General features: G+C 47.5%; 2 protein-coding genes across 17 annotated transcripts in view; one reads left to right on the top strand and one right to left on the bottom strand.

Annotated features, from left to right (window-relative positions):
• CHD9 (chromodomain helicase DNA binding protein 9) overlaps window positions 1-4,541 on the bottom strand; it is a 220,620-nt gene extending 216,079 nt beyond the window's left edge. For all 16 annotated transcript variants that reach the window (XM_060398313.1, XM_060398311.1, XM_060398335.1 and 13 more), the window contains exon 1: window positions 4,472-4,541. The gene's annotated coding sequence lies outside the window, so the exon portion shown is untranslated. The remainder of the gene's footprint in view (window positions 1-4,471) is intronic.
• Window positions 4,542-15,811: 11,270 nt separating this feature from the next.
• Window positions 15,812-16,900, top strand: CHD9NB (CHD9 neighbor). Its single transcript, XM_060397948.1, has one exon. The coding sequence runs from the start codon at window positions 15,931-15,933 to the stop codon at window positions 16,084-16,086; it is 156 nt and encodes a 51-aa protein (XP_060253931.1). The 5' UTR covers window positions 15,812-15,930; the 3' UTR covers window positions 16,087-16,900.
• The last annotated feature ends 3,607 nt before the right edge of the window (window positions 16,901-20,507 follow it).

Genomic DNA, 20,507 nt, shown 5'->3' with positions numbered 1-20,507 from the left:
GCTGCCTCTCACTTCTTTCTACCTGAAGGCATTTTTTGGCTACAGGATGTGTTCTTCAGACTGCATGCACAAACTGGGGGGAATACTGGGTCACACAGTCTCTCTAAGAATCCCCAGAGAGGCTGAGCCCTTTGTCCCACAGTAACTCATTCATCAACACATCCTTTATTGGATTTCCTTTCTTCCCCAGTCCATTTCAGTCTCGCTGGGCTTTCTGGGATCACCTTCCAAATAAATTCCAGGCACCCAAATCCTGGTCATGATGTGCTTCGGGGAAACCCCAACTATGGCACAGTTTAACTATGGCGCTGAAGAAATGGCTGGGAGTACTCCATGGAGATTCATGAATTGGGAAAAAATTCAAGTAGGAGGACATTTAGTATCCTTCTGACACTTAGGTCCATGATTCTAGATCAACAGTCAGCAAACTACAGCCCATGGCCCACAGGGACCCCTGTCCCTCGCCTGTTTTTATACAGCCTGTGAGCTAAGAATGGCTTTTACAATTTTAAGTGGTTGGGGAAAAAATCAAAACAAGAATAACATTTTGTGGCCCATAAAAATGATATAAAACCCAGATTTCAACATCCATCAATGAAATTTTATTGGAAACACAGCTACACTCATTCATTCCCATACCATCTACGGCTGCTTTTACTCCATAACTGCAGGGTTGAGTAGTTGCAACTTAAACCCTAATGGGTTTCAAACAAGTCAATCCTAAATCAACCCTGACTATTCACTGGAAGGACTGATGCTGAAGCTGAAGCTCCAATACTTTGGCCACCTGATGGGAAGAGTCAACTCACTGGAAAGACTCTAATACTGGGAAAGATTGAGGGCAAGAGGAGAAGGGGACAACAGAAGATGAGATGGTTGGATGGCATCACCAACTCAATGGACATAAGTTTGAACAAGCTCTGGGAGACAGCGAAGGACAGGGAAGCCTGGTGTACTGCAGTTCATGGGGTCACAAAGTGTCAGACACAACTTAGCAACTGAACAACAACAGCAACAGCTGAAACTCTATGGTCTGCAACACTCAAAACATTTACAGCAGGGTTTGCTGATCCCTATTCCAGATCATTATCCTGAGGGGACAAGAGGCAGACTGAGACCTTGTTGTCCCTGGGTGGAGAGCCTATCACCAGACCTAGTATTGAGGGGTTTTTTTGATCAGCCACTCACGTTTCCTTTTCTTACATCTCTGTGGCCTCCCTCTCCTCTCTGCAGGTACTTAGGACTCTTCTTCTGAGACATTAACGTTTTAACACCAGGAATAATTTTATTTTTAAAAGGACACGAGATCTTGTCTTCTCCCACACTCGGCCCACTGTCCCAGGTGGTTTCATCCGCTCTGGATGGCTTCATTCAATAACTGATTTCTCCTGAAACCAAACCAAATCCCTGGACCAGGATCGTGTCCTGAGATCTCAGACCAACACTCAAGTCTGTTCAACATTAGATTCAGATCGGGTTGGGGAGGTGGGTTTTACCACTTACCAGTGGTGTAACCTTGAGTAAGGCATATAGTTGCCCAGGACATCAATTTCATCACCTGTCAAAGGTGAAATCCATCCTGCCTCACCTGCCAGGATTACTGTGCTAACTGGACGAAAGGAGAGCTGCCCACGAAACACTGCCACCTGGCCCCAGCCTCCTTCTCCAGCATATTATTACAGTATTAGACCTCTGCTTCCTCCACACGCCCCGCACACTGGCTCTTCTTGAGCTCCTTGACTTTGCTACCTGTTGGCCTTTGCACATGCTGATTTTCTTCTCTGAAACATTTTTTCCCCATCCCACCCTCTGTCTGGCTGCTTCTCAGCCTTTTTAACCCTCAATCCAAGGCAGGCCCCTTCTGTATGCCTCTCCACCTTTGTGCTGGATTCTCTCACTGCCATGTGCAGTAATTTCTAATTAGAGTAAATTCTCATTATTCACAGTGGTTATGTTCTCCGAAGCTGCCATGAACACAAAATTAGCAAATACTGAGCCACTGTTCCTAAAGGGAAAAACCTAAGGGTAGGTTTCTGCAAGACTCTGGTCACATTTTCATCAACAGATCAATACCTAACTTTGTTTTATGTGTGTTTCTGTTTCGAGACCCCTTATTTAATATATATTGTTGATTCATTGACATTGAACTCACAGCCAGTACCACTACAACTCAGGCCTGAACAAAGCTTATCAAATACACATTTTCCCCATAAGGCACAACATAGCCTTCCTGAGCTTGGGAACACTAGATAGCAGCAATTCAGCAGTATGTTTGGGGGCTGATTTTTTTTTTCCAAACTTATTTTTAATTGAAGGAAAACTGCTTCACAATATTGTGTTAAAAAGAAAGTTAAGTCACTCATTTGTGTCCAACTCTTTGCAACCCTATGCACTGTGGCCTGCCAGGGTCCTCTGTCCGTGGGATTCTCCAGCAAGAGGATTGGAGTAGGTTGCCATTTCCTTGGCCTCTGCCATACATCAACATGAGTCGGCCAGAGGTATACATGTGTCCCCTCCCTCTTTAACCTCCTTCCCCTCCCACCCCATCCTATCCCTCTCGGTTGTCACAGAACCCCGGTTTGAGTTCCCTGAGTCATGCGGCAAATTGGTCTTGGGGGTGATTTTTAAACAGCAAAATCACCAACAAAACACACACAAAAATGCAAAAACAACAAAAAACAACCCATGGCACTAAACAGACCATAAAAAGGATGCTTGCTCACAGTTCTGAGAGTCGGAACAAGAAGGCAGTGTCATCTCGTTTCGACCTCGGGTGGGAACAAGTGTGTTGAGCGACTCGAATTTTCTGCCATCCTGTTCACGTCCATGAATGACCATGAGAAGTGCTGCAGATACTGATTTGGGGGTTACAAATCAATTTTAGCGAGTGGGAGAATTCACAAATACAGAGTCTGCCAACAAGGAGGATCCACTGTACTTCCTTCTCATTTCTCTCATTCACTAGAGTGTGAGTTCACTGAGGACTGGTTTGTCTCTTACCCACTGTTGGATCTGTAGCACCTGGATTACAACCTGGCACACAGTATGCTTTCCACAAGAAATCCAGTTTAAATGAACCCAGGAGGCAGTTCTGTGAAAGTGCTCCACTGGAAGCAATGACAGCTAGTGTTTGCGGAGGAGGCACCATGAGCTGCCCTGTGTAATGTGCTTTTTCTATGTTCCCTCCATCAAAAAGGGAAACAGCAACACATTGTACTTTTGCCATGGGCTCTAGAATCATACTGCCTGGGTTCAAACACAGGATCTGCTTCTAATTAATTATTTAACTCTGAGCACGTTCCTTGGCCTCTCAGAGCCCCAGCTTCCTTGGCTATCAAACGGGGTAGTTAGTATAGTTAATGCCTTGTAGGTCACGGTGAGGAGTAGCTGTGGCCCACATACAGGAAGTATTTAGCATCATGCCAGGCACAGATGAGCACTTAGGAAACATTACCTCCTGTGGTCAATAGATTCCATGGCAAATCTAAGAGTTTTATACAATCATACCCATTTTGCAGACGAAGAAACTGAGGCTAAGGGTGATTCTATGAGTTTTTGAGGGCCACACAGCCCAGGGAGGGCTGGCTCTGGGAACTCTAAGCCTAGGCTCACTGTAAACATAGCATTTACTAAAATGATGAGGGCTGCTCCAGGAGGCCCCTTGAACTTCTATGGGATCAGGGTAAGGACAAGCTCCGTTTTCCCCAAGAGTCTTCCCTCATATTCTACATCTGTATCTTTCTGTTCCCTGCCCACTTTCGAGTTCAACCCTTTCAGTACCAGCCCTGTTGGGAGGGAGGATGTTGGTTTGTTATCTTGGCTTTGACAGCTCAAAGGCAGAGATATTTCCTGCTTAAAAGACTCCCTGAAGAAGGAGGAGGAGGAGAATCAGCATTGTGGGCTGCAACAACCGTCTTCCTTTTCCTCCAACCCTTTGGGTCAAGGGTCCTCACCCTTGGCTGCTAGTTGGAATCGCCTGGGAAGCTCTGAAATATCCAGAGGTCCAGGCCCCAACGCAGACTACTTCCATCTGAGCCTCAGAGCGGGGTTGGGTGGAGGGCTACGGGGCATCGGCAGTTTTTTCATGCTCCCCCAAGCGATTCCAGCGTGCAGGCAAGTTGGAGAAATGGTGCTTTTGGATCAGCCTTCGGCTGCAACGGTGAAGTCGATTTGGGGAGCAGTAACTCTTTTCTCAGCCTAGGACTGGCTGCTGGGGGATTCGGGCAGGCTCGGCTCTCCAGAGGAACCAGCCAGTGAAGGATGTTTGCGTGCGAGCGATCTGGCGTCCAGCTGTGCCCCGAGGCCCAGCTTGGAGACGGCGGGTCTCCGGGTCCCCGCAGGCAACGACACGTGCGGCCGCTCCGACCTGTCTGGTTATCTACCGAGACCGCCAGCCGACCTCGGCGGCCGCCGCGGGCCCACCCCGACCACAGAGGTTCGCAGGAAACGCCCGGGGCTCGGGAATTCCTACCTTGGCTGCCGGCGCTGTCCTCCGGTCCCCGGAATCCTGCGACTCCGGTTCGATCTGTCGCCGGGGCTCCGCCGTCGCTTTCGTCTGCGCCCGAGAGGCGCCCACTAGAGCGCAGGCGCCACCTAGTGGGCGCGGGGCGGAGGCGCGGGGACCGGGCGGGGAGGTGGGAGAGCGGTTGGTCCCGGGCGGAAATGCTGCCCCGGCTGCCCACGTGGGCGGTTTCCCAGCACGCTGCGCACCCTGGGCGCAAATCCCGGCTGGGTGGGATCACCTTCACTCCCTAGAGGGCACTGGAACCTGAACTTGCTGAACTTTCTCTTGGGGGCACGGAGGGGCAGCCAGGCCCTGGCTGCTGGCCTGAGATCCATTCTGGGATTTTCCTGGCCGGACTCAGGGATCTTGCCTTTCATCCAGAAGCTTTCAGTACACCCCGATTTGGCAGAGCCGACTCTTTTAAATATATTGCGAGCATCAGAAGATGCAGGGGACTGGGCCTCTCTCAAACCCAGGGAGGCCTTTGCCCTACAAGCGATTCGTTCTTTTAGCCCCGCCTCCAACCCCCACCCCACCGCACGCCACCCCCCATTTCCTATCCTCCCACCCCCTAGCAGTTACCTTTCTTTCCCTGTTCCCTCCAGTCTCTTTCGCTGTTATTAAACATCCAGTCTGTATCACACCCTGTGTATAGAGTCCAGAGACACAGGCTCCTAAGAAGTTGGCCATGCAGGTTCTATTTCTGACCCGGGCGCCTTTGACATTGACATTCCTTTGGTTGGAGCCATCCTGGCACTGCGGGACATTTACATCTCTGATTCTTTGGCGCTAAATGCCAGTAGCCACCCTGAAGTCATTGTGACAACCAAAACCACCCCTTCATATTTCCAATTGTCTCCTGGGTTGGGGGAGCACAGCCCTAGGCTGAGACCCTGTTAGCTCCTTATTAAAATCAGGAAAATGGTGAATTATTGAAAGTGTTTACATTTCATTTATTTTTTTCCCTCCAACCCATGTTAACTGAGCACTTACTATGCGCCATAGAAGATACTAGGAAGGACAAAACACCTTGAAATCTCTGCCCTTATTGAATTCACCTTTATGTAACAAATTAACTTTCAGCACACACGCAGATGCAATACCATGCAACTAAGCTCTTGGCCGGATAAGTACAGGGTTTATTTATTTTTTAATGTAGCAATTGGTAGGACACCAAAGGTGGAGAATGCCCTGGTGATGGAGGCAAGTTTGGCAAGTCTTCTTTTAAGGCAGTTTATCTCTGGGGTGATAGTTGGAGGGAAGTTGACCAAAGTGGAAATATTAGAGACAGTTAGTGACAGTGAGACCTGGGTCATTCCCCCACCCCCACCTGCCTCTGCCTTTGGTCTCTCTGTCCTGGTGTCATCTGGTCAAAGTGGCCATCCAGGACAGGAGGGGGAGGGGGTATTGTCTGTGGGCAGCACCTGGAGTGACGAGGGTGTGTGTGTGTGTCTGTCGTAGGGGCCACCCCAGCCTACCCCGGGCCAGTTCGTGCCCTGGTCAAGGTGAATCTGTCAGAGAAGTGCTGACAGGCACCTTCCTATTCTGTCACTTTAAAGTGTCTCTGAGTCACTGTCATGCCTTGCAGGAGCTCCCTTCTCCGCCCCACACACCACCCTCCTGGGCCCCAAAGCTTGCCCAGGCAAGGACCTAGCTTTAGAGCATAACCTCTGCGATTCTGATGCCAGGCATCACCTGATGAGGTTAAAGGTTTCCTAAAGAATGTCTCCTCTGGGTTCTTCTAGTATTCTGTTCATTCCACTAATTACAGAGTTTTGGGGACTGTGGTTGTCAACTGGTCTGTTTTTATCCACAGGTTCTCCATAAATGATCTCCTTGAGGGCCTGAGCCATGTTTGATAGGTAGAAGTAGTGTCAATAATAATAAAAATAATTTGTAACATATTAAAGTGAAGTCACTCAATCATGTCCGACTCTTTCCGACCCCATGGACTGTTGGTTATCAGTCTCCTTCGTCCACGGGATTTTCCAGGTAAGAGTACTGGAATAGGTTGCCATTTCCTTCTTCAGGGGATCTTCCTGACCCAGGGATCGAAGCCAGGTCTCCTGCACTGTAGGCAGATGCTTTACTGTCTGAGTCACCTGGGAAGTGTTGTAACATATTAGGCACTAAGAATTTTATTTGGCTGTGCAGCTTGTGGGATTGTAGTTCCCCAACCAGGGACTGAACCCAGGCCCTTCGTGGTGAAAGCATGGAGTCCTAACCAGTGGACCACCAAGGAATTCCCAGCACTAAGAATTTTTAAAAATTATTTTTAAACATTTATTTTGGCTGCGTTGGTCTTAGTTGCAGCATACGGGATCTTCGTCGCATCATGCGGGATCTTTCCTCTCTAGCTGTGCTGATTGGGCTCCAGGGCCTGCGGGCTCCGTAGTTCTGGTGTTCGAGTTTAGTTGCTCAGTGGTTGCAGCACACAGGCTTAGTTGCTCCATGGCATGCAGGATCTTAGTTCCCCAACCAGGGAGCGAACCTGTGTGCCCTGCACTGCAAGGCAGATTCTTAACCACTGGACCCCCAGGAAAGTCCCGGCACTCAGAATTTTAGATTGACTGGTTTAATAATAATAATAATCCTATGAAGCAATCACTATTATTTCACCCATTTTATTGAGGAAGAAACTGAGGCCCATAACGCTTAAGTAATTGCTGTTGGGTAGGAGAGTTAGCAAGCGGTGTGGCCAAGACCTGAATTTGTATTGCCTGCCTGCACAGCCTTTGCCTTTGAGCACTTCGCTACTGTTGACTGAGCACCTGGACAACCGCACTGGACACCGTATCTTAGATATGAGGCAGGATGGACAAGGGCCTCTCATCTGCATCCCTCTGTGCTCCTGTTCTGTCCATTCTTTCCTTCAAAGGGAGAATTTTCTTTGCTGCATTTTGTTTTTTAATAAAGTCATGCTGGGAGATGTAACCTATTTTTTTAGTAGGTAAGAGCTTATCTGTCTTCTACAATGATGCTCCATTATAGAAGGTGAGGGGAAGCCCCTGGCAGTCTAGTGGTTCAGATGCAGGACTTTCACTGAGGGTTCAATCCCTGGGCAGGGAATTAAGATCCCTCAAGCTGGGCGGAGAGCCTCACTCACCAAAAGAGGGTGAGAATCCTCTGTCCCTCGAGGTGGGTGGAGCTAGAAACAGGGGCACTGGGGGCATGGGCAGGAAGTCGGGACCCTGGCAGAAGCAGGGGTAGAGAAGGAAGGAGGTGAGGATGCCAGACACCAGCAGGAAAGGGGCTGGTACCCATCCCAGGAAGGGCACTTGATCTTGTGAGGCTGGCCCTTGCACTGAATGGCAACTTGACTTTGGGGGTCCTAGTATGTTTATGGCAGAAGTAAGGTTGGTCACGTTCTGGTCACGGACTGCACATGCAAACCCTGCCAGATATGAGAGGCATTAGCAGGAGGACACATATTCTGTGTTATTGACTCTTTCCAAAAGCCCAGGAGACTGAGAGTCAGAGAGGTTAAGCCACTTGCTGTACACGTAGCATGTGTACTGCAGAGCTTGTTTTCAGTCTCACGTCCCTCTCATGCTGAATCGGGATGCTTCTTTTTATTTGTTTATTTGGCTGCCTCAAGTCAGAGTTGTGGCATGAAAGATCAATCTTCGTAGCGGCCTGCGGATCTTTAGCTGTGACATGTGAACTCTTAGTTTCACCATGTGAGATCTAGTTCCTCGACCAGGAATGAACCTGGAGCGCCTGAGGAGTCTTGGCCACTGGACCACCAGGGAAATTCCTGAATCTGATGCTTCTAACCCTATTAGTCGCTCAGTCATGTCCAACTCTTTGCAACCCCATGGATTATAGAGTGCCAGGCTGCTCTGTCCTTGGGATTGCCCAGGCAAGAATACTGGAGTGGGTTGCCATTTCTTCCTCTAGGGGATCTTCTTGACCCAGGGGTCGAATTCACGTCTCTTGCATCTCTTCCGTTGGTAGGCAATTCTTCACCACTGAGCCACCTGGGTTATTAGCTGTCTTTCCACAAATGAATGATGAAATGAACTGAACTCCTCAGGATGGATTTGCCTTCTTCGTTTGGGCCAGGATATCAGTTCCTCCTCTACCAGCTAATTTTCTGCTTGTCTCTGGGAAGCCGCTCTCTCTCCCCTTTTCCCCGTACTAAAGCATGGCATTCTGCCTCACAGTTTAATTCCCTGCAGAGACGTTGCCCCCCTGCAGATTCTGTGCCCTTGAGAACATGATCCACGTGGATTGTGCTAGATGGTCTGTTTACTTCTCCATATCCGTTCTCCTTTTCTACCCTGCTCTGCATCCTGGGGGACTGACCTAAATAAGCAAGAGCCAAAGGCTTCTGTGTCCACTGGTTCAAGTTGGGTTTGGCCAACAGGAGACCTGGGAGGGACTAGAAGGAGAGAGGACAGTGAGGTTGGGCTCCCTTCCTGCAGGGTGCTTGGGCTGGCCACTCCCCTGCCTACAGCCAGAGCTTTCACGTTATCTTCATACAACCCCGTCTGCCTGCACATCCAGGCCTCCTTAATGGAAATTCACTAAGGTTCTGGAAAGCACATGGCACCCCAAATGGAACCTTGTACCATGTGGCTCAACCAGCAGCTGTCAAGGTAAATTAGGGGCAGGTGTGTTTGTTTGTTTATTCAAATGAAAAGCAGGAGAGAAAGGATTTTAAATGATCTGGAGTACTAGGACCAGATGGCAAATAAGCCCCTAGGCTCCTGGCAAAACAGTTTTTATTTATTTTTGTTTGCTTGTTTGGATGCTCTTAACATTTTTTTTTGTTAAATTAATATACAGCAAATTTGACTTTAAAAACATTTTGGTGTACAGTTCTATGAATTTGAGCACGTGTATAGATTTGTGTAACTAGCACCACAAACAGGACATAGAAAACCAAAAAAACACCTCTTTCAAGCTATAACTTTGTAGTGACACCACTGATCTGTTCTCCATCTTTATACATGGTGCGTGCTAAGTCACTTCAGTCATGTTCTACTCTATGTGACCCTATGGAGTGTAGCCTGCCAGGCTCCTCTGTCCATGGGGATTCTCCAGGCAAGAATACTGGACTGGGTTACCGTGCCCTCTTCCAATGGATCTTCCCGACTCAGGGAGGGAAACCACATCTCTTATGTTTCCTGCATTGGTAGGTAGGTTCTTTACCAGTAGTGCTCTCTGGGAAGACCCACATATCCTTGTACATAATATATATGTATATATAAATATAAAAATATATGTGTATATATGTATGTATGTATAGTTTCTTGCCTAATTGGCATGTGGGATCTTAGTTCCCTGACCAGAGACTGAATCCGCAGTCCCTTGCTGTGGAAGCACAGAGTCTTAACTGCTGGATTGCCAGGGAAGTTCTCTCTATCCTTACATTTTTGTCTTTCTGAGAATGTCATGTGAGTGAAATGAAGCAGTAGATAATCTTTTCAGACTGGCTTCTTTCACTCATGAATATCTTTGAAATTCATCAGATCTGTTACATGTAACTGTAATTTTCCCTTTTTATTGCTGAGTAATAACCTGTTATATGAAGGTTTATCTGTTGTACCACTCTTTATTCACATTTGGGTTGTTTCTAATTATTGATTATTAATAGAGCTGCTCTAAATGTTCATGTACAGGTTTTCATGTGAGCATTGGTTTTCTGGATTTCAGAAAGGCAAAGGAACCAAAGATCAATTGCCAACATCCGTTGGGTCATAGAAAGAGCAAGAGAGTTCCAGAAAAGCATCTACACCTACTTTACTGACTATGCCAAAGCCTTTGACTATGTGGATCACAACAAACTGTGGGAAATTCTTCAAGAAATGGGAATACCAGACCACCTTACCTGCCTCCTGAGAAATCTGTATGCAGGTCAAGAAGCAATAGCTAGAACCAGACATGGAACAACGGACTGTTGTTCCAAATTGGGAAAGGAGTACTTCAAGGCTGTATATTGTCACCCTGCTTATTTAACTTATATGCAGAGTACATCATGCAAAATGCTGGACTGGATGAGCCCAAGCTGGAATCAAGATTGTCCGGAGAAATATCAATAACCTCAGATATGCAAATGACACCACCCTTATGGCAGAAAGCAAAGAGGAACTAAAGAGCCTCTTGGTGAAAGTGAAAGAGAGTGAAAAAGCTGGCTTAAAACTCAGCATTCAGAAAATGAAGATTTATGGCATCTGGTCCCATCACTTCATAGCAAATAGATGGGGAAACAATGGAAACAGTGACAGACTTTATTTTGGGGGGTTCCAAAATCACTGCAGATGGTGACTACAACCATGAAATTAAAAGATGCTTGTTCCTTAGAAGAAAAGCTATGACCAACCTAGACAGCATATTAAAAAGCAGAGACATTACTTTGCCAACAAAAGTCTGAATAATCAAAGCTATGGTTTTTCCAATAGTCATGTATGGATGTGAGAGTTGGACTATAAAGAAAGCTGAATGCCAAAGAACTGATGCTTTTGAACTGTGGTGTTGGAGGAGACGCTTGAGAGTCCCTTGGACAGCAAGGAGATCCAAACAGTCAATCCTAAAGGAAATTAGTCCTGAATATTCATTGGAAAGACTGATGCTGAAGCTGAAGCTCCAATACTTTGGCCACCTGATGCGAAGAACTGACTCATTGGAAAAGACCCTGATGCTGGGAAAGATCGAAGGCGGGAGGAGAAGGGGACGACAGAGGATGGGATGGTTGGATGTCATCATCAACTCAATGGACATGAGTTTGAGCAAACTCTGGGAGTTGGTGAGGGACAGGAAAGCCTGGTGTGATGCAGTCCATGGGGTCACAGAGTCGGACATGACTGGGTGACTGAACTGAACTGATAGGTTTTCATTTCCCTTAGGTGATGTTATGGATTGAACATGTCCCTCCCCACATTCATATGCTGAATTTAATCCCCAGAGTGACTGCATTTGGAGCTTGGGCCTTTAGGGTTTCCTTGGTGGCTCAGGGGTACAGAATTTGCCTGCAGTGCAGGAGATGCAGGAGATGTGGGTTAGATCCCTGGGCTGGGAAGATCTTCTGGAGAGGGAATGGCAACCCACTCCAGTATTCTTGCCTGGGAAATCCCATGGAGAGAGGAGCCTGGTGAGCTGCAGTCCATAGTGTCACAAAGAGTCAGATACAACTGAGCATGTGAGCATGCACCGAGGTAATTAGGTTAGATGGGGTCCTAATCCCATTGAACTGGTGTCCTTATAAGAGAAAGGGCCTTCAGAGTTCTCTCTCTTTGTGAGTGCAGGGGAAAGGCCATGTAAACATACAGCAGGAAGGTGGCTGTCTACAAATCAGGAGAAAAATATCCCTCCAGAAACCAAACTTGCCAACACCTTGCTTATGGATGTCTTAGCCTACAGACCTGGGAGAAAATGTCTATTGTTTAGGCTACCAATTTGGTGGCATTTTTTTATGGCCACTTGAGCAGACTGATATGGGTAAATAGTCTATGGTGAGTATATGTTTAACCATATGAGAAGCTGCTGAACTGTTTTGCAGAGTGAGGTTACCAGTTTGCATTCCCACCAGGAACATATGAGAGTTCTGGTTGCTCTGAAGCTTTGCCAACATATGATATCCATAGTTTCTCTTTGTAGTTTTTTTAACCAGGGATTTAGTTTAGTTTCCCAACCCTGGATTGAACTGGGGACCTTGCATTAGGGAGTCTTAACCACTTGCTTGACCACCAGCAAGTCCCTATCTGTTCTTTTTTAAAAAATATTTATTAATTATTTTTTTTGGCTGCATGAGGTCTTAGTTGTGGCACATGTATCTTCACTGTGTAACATGGGATTCTTCATCATGACGCTTGGGTTCAGTAGTTGCAACACACAGGCCTAGCTGTTCCAAGGCATATGGGATCCCAGTTCCCCGACCAGGGATCGAACCTGAGTCCTTGGCACTGAAAGATGGACTCTCAGCCACTGGACCCCACGGGGAGTCTCCCTATTTGTTCTCTATGTTGATATCTTCTGCATGCTATGTTGTATAGGTAGTACAAGTTAAGAAGGCATTTTAAAGCTGAAAATGTATTGAAATTATCCTACTGAAGTCCCATCCATTATTGGGTGGTTCATATCTCATTTCTCTTTCCTTGTCTTTCCACTGCCTCATTCTGTTCCTAGGGCAATGTCCCCTAGGCAGAGCCAGCTAGTGATCCGGTCAATTACAGTCTTCATCAGAGGTGACTCCATTTCTGAAAAAATTAGGGAAGAGGTTAAGTGTGCAAGTCTGGCTTCATGAGCCTTTATGCTTCATTTAAAGTTCTACTCTCACTGTCTTGAAATTCTTAGCAAGTTTTGAACAAGGGCCCACATTTTAATTTCACATGGGCCCTATGATTGTGTAACCTGTCCTGGGTGTGGGCGTCATGGGCAAGGCAAGGCTTCTCACCAGATTCACTCCGAAAAGGGCCCTCATCTGTTCTCACCAACCACACCTCTAAACTAAGCCAAGCCCAACCTGAGGGTTTTACCTGTCTCTTCGCTTCTCCTACTGCCTGTCTTTTGTGCTGAGTTAGTATAAGCATGATTAATCTGGAGGTTTCATGAGAGAATCATTGGCTTAGCATCTCAGTATCGCAATGAGCATTTGCCTTAATTAGGGCCTCTAATTAATCAGAAGGCAAATGCAACCTCCTTCTCCCACCCTGATACCTCCAGACTGTACTTTGGGGTTTATACGGGAGAGGTAAATTGACAACATTAAATGTCTTCCTAATTGTCATTCTGCCAGCCTGGTTGGCAAAAAGCTCATTCAAAGGCAGGTGATTTATAGGGAAAGCTTACCACATTCTTGTGGATCACTGAGTGCCTAAGTCCTGGAAGATAAATGGCATGAACCAAAGGCAGCGGGGGCAGGGCAGGCAGGGACAAGGACTGGGAAGATTCCAGAGCTTGCAGGCAGCATCCTGAAGTGGCTGCCAGACACAGAGTTGACCTCAGGCCATTGACCTGGACTCATAACCACTCTGGACTCAATTATTTCACCTCTCAGTTCAGTACAGTTCAGTCGCTCAGTCGTGTCCGACTCTTTGCGACCCCATGAATCGCAGCACGCCAGGCCTCCCTGTCCATCACCAACTCCTGGAGTTCACTCAGACTCACATCCATCGAGTCAGGGATGCCATGCAGCCATCTCATCCTCTGTCATCCCCTTCTCCTCCTGCCCCCAATCCCTCCCAGCATCAGAGTCTTTTCCAATGAGTCAACTCTTCGCATGAGGTGGCCAAAGTACTGGAGTTTCAGCTTTAGCATCATTCCTTCCAAAGAAATCCCAGGGCTGATCTCCTTCAGAATGGACTGGTTGGATCTCCTTGCAGCCCAAGGGACTCTCAATCAAGAGTCTTCTCCAACACCACAGTTCAAAAGCATCAATTCTTCGGTGCTCAGCACTCTGGCATGGGGCTGTTTGATTGTGAGAAGTAAACGAGAGGACTTGTGTGAGATATCCGAGGCTGGCATGTACCCATCCCTCCATCAGTGAATGGGAGCTAGTGTCACTTTCGATGGCGTTGTGCATACTTGGAAAAGAGTGCACTCTGTGCTTCTCTGAAAAGCTACTTCGTAGACCTGCCTGATCTTCTTTCTAGCTTCCTGGGAGCTGGGCCAGAATATTGGGCTCATTTTGGAGTTAGGAAAAGAAAAGCAAGATTATCAGAAATAAAATAGAAGTCAAATATAGAGTGTTTGGCTTCCCTGGTGGTTCAGTGGTTGAGAATCCACCTGCCAAGGCAGGGGACGTGAGCTGGATCCTTGATTCCGGAAGATCCAACATGCCTCAGAGCAACTAAGCCCATGTGCCACAGCTACTGAAGCCTGAAATCCCTAGAACCTGTTCTTCAAAATAACTGCAATGACAAACCCACGCATGCAACTAGAGAAAGCCTGCTTGCAGCAACAAAGACCCAGTACCACCCCAAAACAAAAAAAAACCACCCAACTTAAAAATATATAAAATATATAGAACATTCGTTCACAGCTTGGAAAACCTTTATTCATATGTCCATATTAAAGAGCAATGACAGGCCTCCCAAATTGATGACACATATGATGGTGCATGAAGATGGTCTGATGGGGACTTTAAAATAAATGAGAATGGTCATAGAGTGGAATCTGAGGGACCCCAGTTCAAAACCCACCCCTGCTATTTCCTGGCTGTTAGACCTTAAATAATTTATACAGTCTTTCTGAATCTCAGTGTCTCCATCTGTTAAATGAAAGTTAAATAACACAATCTACCTCTTGGGATGGTTGTGAGGATAAAACAAGATGATGAATGTAAATTGTGCTTGGCACAGAGTAGCACTTGGTACCTGCTAATTTGCTTATTTATTTGTTTGTTTATTTTTCTTCCAGTTGTATTGAGATATAACTGACATAGGGCTTGCCTGGTGGCTCAGTGGTAAGGAAGCCGCCTGCAGCGCAAGAGGTGCAAGAGACTCAGGTTTGATCCCTGGGGTGGGAAGAGTCCCTAGAGTAGGAAATGGCAACCCACTCCAGTATTCTTGCCAAGGAAAATTCCATGGACCCTGGAGTCTGGCGGGCTACAGTTCATGGGGTCGCAAAGAGCCCAACACAACTGAGTAACTGAGCATGATTGATAGCACCGTATGAATTAAGGTGTACAGCCTAATGTTTCGACTTTCCTATATCATGAAAGAATTAGCACAATAAGTTTAATGAACATCCATCCTTTAAAGAACACCCATTCTTTAAACAACATCCTTTAAAGATACAACATTAAAGGAACAAAAAATTGTGTGTGTGTGATGAGCACTCTTAGGATTTACTGTTACCAACTTTCATATTTAACATACAGCACCGTTAATGCTACTTCTTTTCATTACTTACTTGTTTGGGTAACCCCTGGAATCCACGATCTTAGGACTTCCCTTCTCATTCTTCTTCAACCCTGGGTGGAGGCGGCATTCTAGGGTGGGGATGGCCTCCAAGTGGGGGGTCTGTGAGCCTCAGGAACTGAATATGACCCTGGGACAAGGAGGAAGGGCACAGCTAGTTGCTTAGTAACAGGGCTTTCTTTGCGTGCGAAGAGAGGCCTGGTGTTTACAGGTAACTAGGTGGGGGGGTTGTAATTTGTAAAGAAGTTACAGGTTAAACAAAAGGGAATTCTTCCGATGGAATGAATAGGGCTTGGTTCTGAGAACTAGTTGTCTTAGCCGGAAGGGCCCCCTTCCAGGCTCAGCCCACCCCACAGATGCAGAGGGAGGAGGGGGTTAGGGGGCGGCGTTGTCATTATGCAGATTGGGCTGGTGTCTCCCGGTGACCATGGAAACCAAACCCGTTCTCTTTCAGCTGTGCTCCGAGGAAGGGTTATTTAACTCTGGCCCCGGCGGATCAGCCGCACAGACCCTACTCACCGCAGGGCCTCCCAGGGCGCTCGCCCTCAGCGTCCGACTGAGATGGGGTGCCACTCCAGCAAGAGCACCGAGGTGGCGGGGGAGTCCCAGAAACCCGCAGAGCAGCCCGAGGGAGAGGAGCCAAATCTGGGGGCTGACCCAGAGGCCGCGGATGGCAGAGACACCTCCTTGAAGGATGGCGCCCCGGAGCAGAACTGAGATGCTTCGCTCTGGATTCGAGGACCCTCACCTCATCCCTGGAACTGCCTTTGGCCAGTGAAACTCGAGAGAAGCCCCGTCCTGAGAAGCTCCAAGGAGGAGGAGAGGGAAACCCCCGCCTTCGGGATCCAGGCTTCACAAGTCACTTTCACCGGGCTTTGCTCTGGAGCTGTGAGGGGTCCCAGCCCCGATAGCCCTACTTCCCCAGCTCCCCGATGGACAGAGAGGATGAAAGAAGCCTTCTCACATGATGGGACTTTTCCCTGAGCCCCCTGGCTGACTGCTCCGACTCTGACCCATCTCTGCTGCTGAGATGTGATGGTCCTGTGACCGACGCCCCCATCCTTCCACGTTCTTCACTTTTCTGAACTCTGAAAGCTCTCTGGCCATAGTGTTGATGGGGATGCGTTTCTTGTTTTGTCTTGTTTTATCCCTCCCTCTCCTTTCCCTAATAGCTGGCTAAATAGCCAGTGCCCCTCACAGGAAGTTTTAGGGTTTGGCTCCGTCCACACTGTTTGTTTGAGCACTTCAATATTTAACTTGGAGAACTGTTAATGAGTTATGGGAACAATCAGAATCAGACTGGGATCATGGCAATGGAAGACAACAAGGCCTTGATCATCCAGTAAGTGGAACCCTGAGTACTGGTGGGAAGGAAGGAGGAGGGTTTCCCATTCCTGGTGTTTTAATCCCCAGAAAAATGCCCCTCTGCTGATGTTCCTGTGTCTCTTCCCATCAAGAGTCTGTCAGCCTGAACCCTCGAGCGTTTGAGCTCTCTGTATCCAGCCTTCAGAAATATTTCGCTGTTTACTCACATGTCTGTCAGCCTCTCTTTTTCCCCTCCTTGCATGTGTTTTCTTTTTAACGCGACTCAGAAGCATTTTAATTTGAAATCAAACAGACATGTTTGCAAATAAATGATGACACAACACGTTTGAAAGACAGGACTGGGGAGTTGAGATTAGAGGATCAGCGGGGAAGGGTGGGTGTAATTCAGTAGAACGTAAGTGAGAAGCGGGGCTATGAGCCTGTACTTGGTTTCAGGCATCACGATGAGGATTTACACGAGTGGTTTAATGTAACCACCACAACCATCCCCATTTAATAGATGAGAAGGTTGAGGTAGTGAGAGATTAAATAACTTGCCTGAGCATGGCCAGCCAGGATGGGGCAGAACCCAGATTTGAGTCTCAGATTTGACTCCCCCCCAGCAGCTGAATTCACCTGTGCAGAGTCCTGCCTAAAGTGTATGGGGCCTTTCCTACAAGTAAATGGAAATCCATGTCCTTTTCCAGCCTGTGTGTAGTCGGGGCCATTTCTCTTTACTCAATTTACTACTTGCCTATGGGGCAGGCAACTGGTCAACTAGGATCACCCCCACTTGCAGGCTGGGCTTTGTGTGCTTGCTCAGTCATGTCCGACTCTTTGTGACCCCACGGATTGTAGCCCGCCAGTCTCCTCTGACCATGGGATTTTTCCAGGCAAGAATACTGGAGCGGGTTGCCATGCCCTCCTCCAGGGGATCTTCCTGACCGAGGGATTGAACCCGTGTCTCCTGCACTGGCAGGCGGATTCTTTACCACTGTGCCACGGGTGATGCTTTGAGGGCCTTTTATTTACTACTCTGGGAGTGTGGGGTGTGTTGGGTGATGAGAAGCAGGGAGATGGAAGAATGGAGAAAAAGAGGCAGCATGCTACTGGAAATGACCCTTGTTTTGGCCATCAAAACCTCAGAAACTGAATAGGATTGTTTTGAGAATCTGGCAGCGGGGGTAAAGAGAAGAAGGAAGGACCAGAAGTAAAGCAATTTGGCCTGCAACTTGACTACAAAAACGCTCCTTTTGCTTCAGCAGAGCCTGACGTCTTTCAAGGAGGGAGCAGGAGAGGTGGGGCCTCCTCAGCTGGCCCGAAGCCCTGCTCTTTCCCGGGGGTAGGAAACTTGCAGTGGGCCAGGAAACAGGCCTGGGCTTGCAGCTGGGGATCAGGAAGTTTGGGGCCTCTTTCTACAGCTTTCTGGGCATAGGCCAAGCTCTGGTAACTGCTTTCAATTTTTTTTTTTTTTTTAATACAGTTCTGTTTTTCTCCCTCCTCCCTCCTAATGGAAATTCACCCTGCAAAACAGGATGGTGTCTGGTCAGAAGCTGCTCACAGTGTCCACCCTCAGGACTCTTGGAAAAAGTTCAGCTGGTGGTGAGGTTTGAAGGCAGGGTGGTGCTTATTTCCATCAGCTCCTGAGGGGCAAAATTCACTCAACTTCTTACCAACTCCAAATGAAGGGGACTCCAGGTCCTTAGAAGTTCAGAAACAGGGTGGTTTGTTTGGCTTCCTCCTGGGATGGTGCAAAATGCTCTTTTAATTTAATGCGAGATCTCTGAGGGTTTTAAAAACAGGATTCTTCATCCACCTCCAGCTGTGGCAGGCATGTTGCAATTTGCCAGGAAGTTAATCTGTAACAGGAAAAAGGACCCAGTTTCTTTTTAACAATATTCCAATTGTGCCACGGGGGCCCAGTATCACCCATCTATCTCCCTCCGAGGCTCAAGTGCCTGGTATAAGTGGCGAGAATTATGTCTACCTTTAAAGGAAGGTCTGCATAGACTCAGCCCATAACTTGAAAGCCATTTCTCTGGCCCACTTCCACAACTACCCGAAGAGGAGTATTTTGCTTACTAGTCACCTTTCTATCCACTCATCTCTCCATCTATTCATCCATCCTCCCATTCATCCAGCCCATTCAATCCATCTATCTGTCACTTGCCAGTTTGTGTATCTATCTATTTACCTACCTACGTATGCTGTTCACCTTTACCCTGATGCTGCAAAAGACTGAAGGCAGAAGGAGAAGAAGGCGACAGAGGATGAGGTAGTTGGATGGCATCACTGATGCAATGGACATGAACTTGGGCAAACTCCGGGAGATGGCGAGGGACAGGGAAGCTGGGCATGCTGTGGTCCATGGGGTCACAACGAGTTGGACCCGCCTTGGCAACTGAACAACAACAACCGATACGTTCCGCTCTTCCCTTGGATTTTTCAGTTCTACGAGTCAATCAACTTCCCATTTCACACCAAATTCATTCATTAAGCAAATATTTATTGTTTCTACCACTCAATCACTTATTCCTTGCTCTATCCATCTATTAATCCAGCAGTTACTGGGGAACTGTGCTGCAACTCCGTGGACTTTAGCCTGCCAGGCTCTTCTGTCCATGGGGATTCTCTAGGCAGGAATATTGGAGTGGGTGGCCATGCCCTCCTCCAGGGGATCTTTCCAACCCAGGGATTGAACCCAGGCCTCCTGTATTGCAGGTGGATTGTTTACCAGCTGAGCCACCAGGGAAGCCCAGGAATACTGAAGTGGGTAGTCTATCCCTTCTCCAGGGAATCTTCCCAACCCAGGAATCAAACCAAGGTCTCCTGCACTGCAGACAGATTCTTTACCAGCTGAGCTACCAGGAAAGACCTACTCAGAGACTCCTCTGTGCCAAACACATCATTGTTAATAACATGTTGAGGTAGTCCTTTTGGGAGTACCGCCTAGAGCAGCAAAGTCAGAGAGATCTTTCCAGCTTTGATGAGTCCTATATGGAGACTTTATGAGTAAGTAGGAATTGGCATGACTGAAGCGACTTAGCAGCAGCAGCAGCAGGAATTGGCTAGAGAAAACAGGGTAAGTGTTTCAGGAGAAGGGGAACCTATGAGCTGCAAGGTTGTGATATGCAATGATGTGGGAGTGAAGGGCCCATCACACAGTGACAGCGAGGTGAGGCTTAATAAGTGAAAAGGACCACAGATCATGGAGGGCCTGTGGTTCATACTGAGAGGCTAAGTGTTCATCCTAATGGTGATGTGGAGTTCATTGGAGGACTTTAGGAAGAGGAATGATGCCAAGACATCACTTGCTTTTGATTGCTTTGTATCTTGCCTTCTGGTAACAAATCCCATCTTTTCCCCTTGGGGAGCCCTTTTCTTATCCACTCTTGGTTTACATGATGCAATGGGGCTGATCCCACTCTCAGGTACAAGGCTGAGCGCTGCTTCTCCCTGGTCAACGTGACTAATTCAAGGAATGGCATCCAACCCAAATCAGTACAGTGAGTCTTCTGGGAGACTTTTTGTTGGCACAATTATGAAAGACGTATTCACTTTCTTTTGGAGTTAATAAAATAGTAGGGTTTTAGCTTGGTACCTCTTAACGGCATTTTCCCCACCGGGCTGGAGAGGGTCTGCTTGAGATTGAAGCCACACAAGAGAATGGAGTTCTGAGAAGGAGAGATGTATTCCCAGTGAGCTTGTTTGGGCAACTGGATCCAGCCATGTGAGAAGTTATGACCACCCCTAAAGATTTACACAAACCAATAGATTCTCAGTGCCCCCCCCGCCCCCACCAAGAGTGATTTGAATTTGATTTCTGTCATTTT

This window comes from Ovis aries, chromosome 14 (genome assembly GCF_016772045.2).
Source record: "Ovis aries strain OAR_USU_Benz2616 breed Rambouillet chromosome 14, ARS-UI_Ramb_v3.0, whole genome shotgun sequence".
Lineage (NCBI taxonomy): Eukaryota > Metazoa > Chordata > Mammalia > Artiodactyla > Bovidae > Ovis > Ovis aries.
This window is presented reverse-complemented; position numbering and strand designations above follow the sequence as displayed.

Excerpts from the sequence above, each read along its gene's own strand:
- CHD9NB (XM_060397948.1), top strand. The coding sequence starts at position 15,931 with ATGGGGTGCCACTCCAGCAAGAGCACCGAGGTGGCGGGGGAGTCCCAG.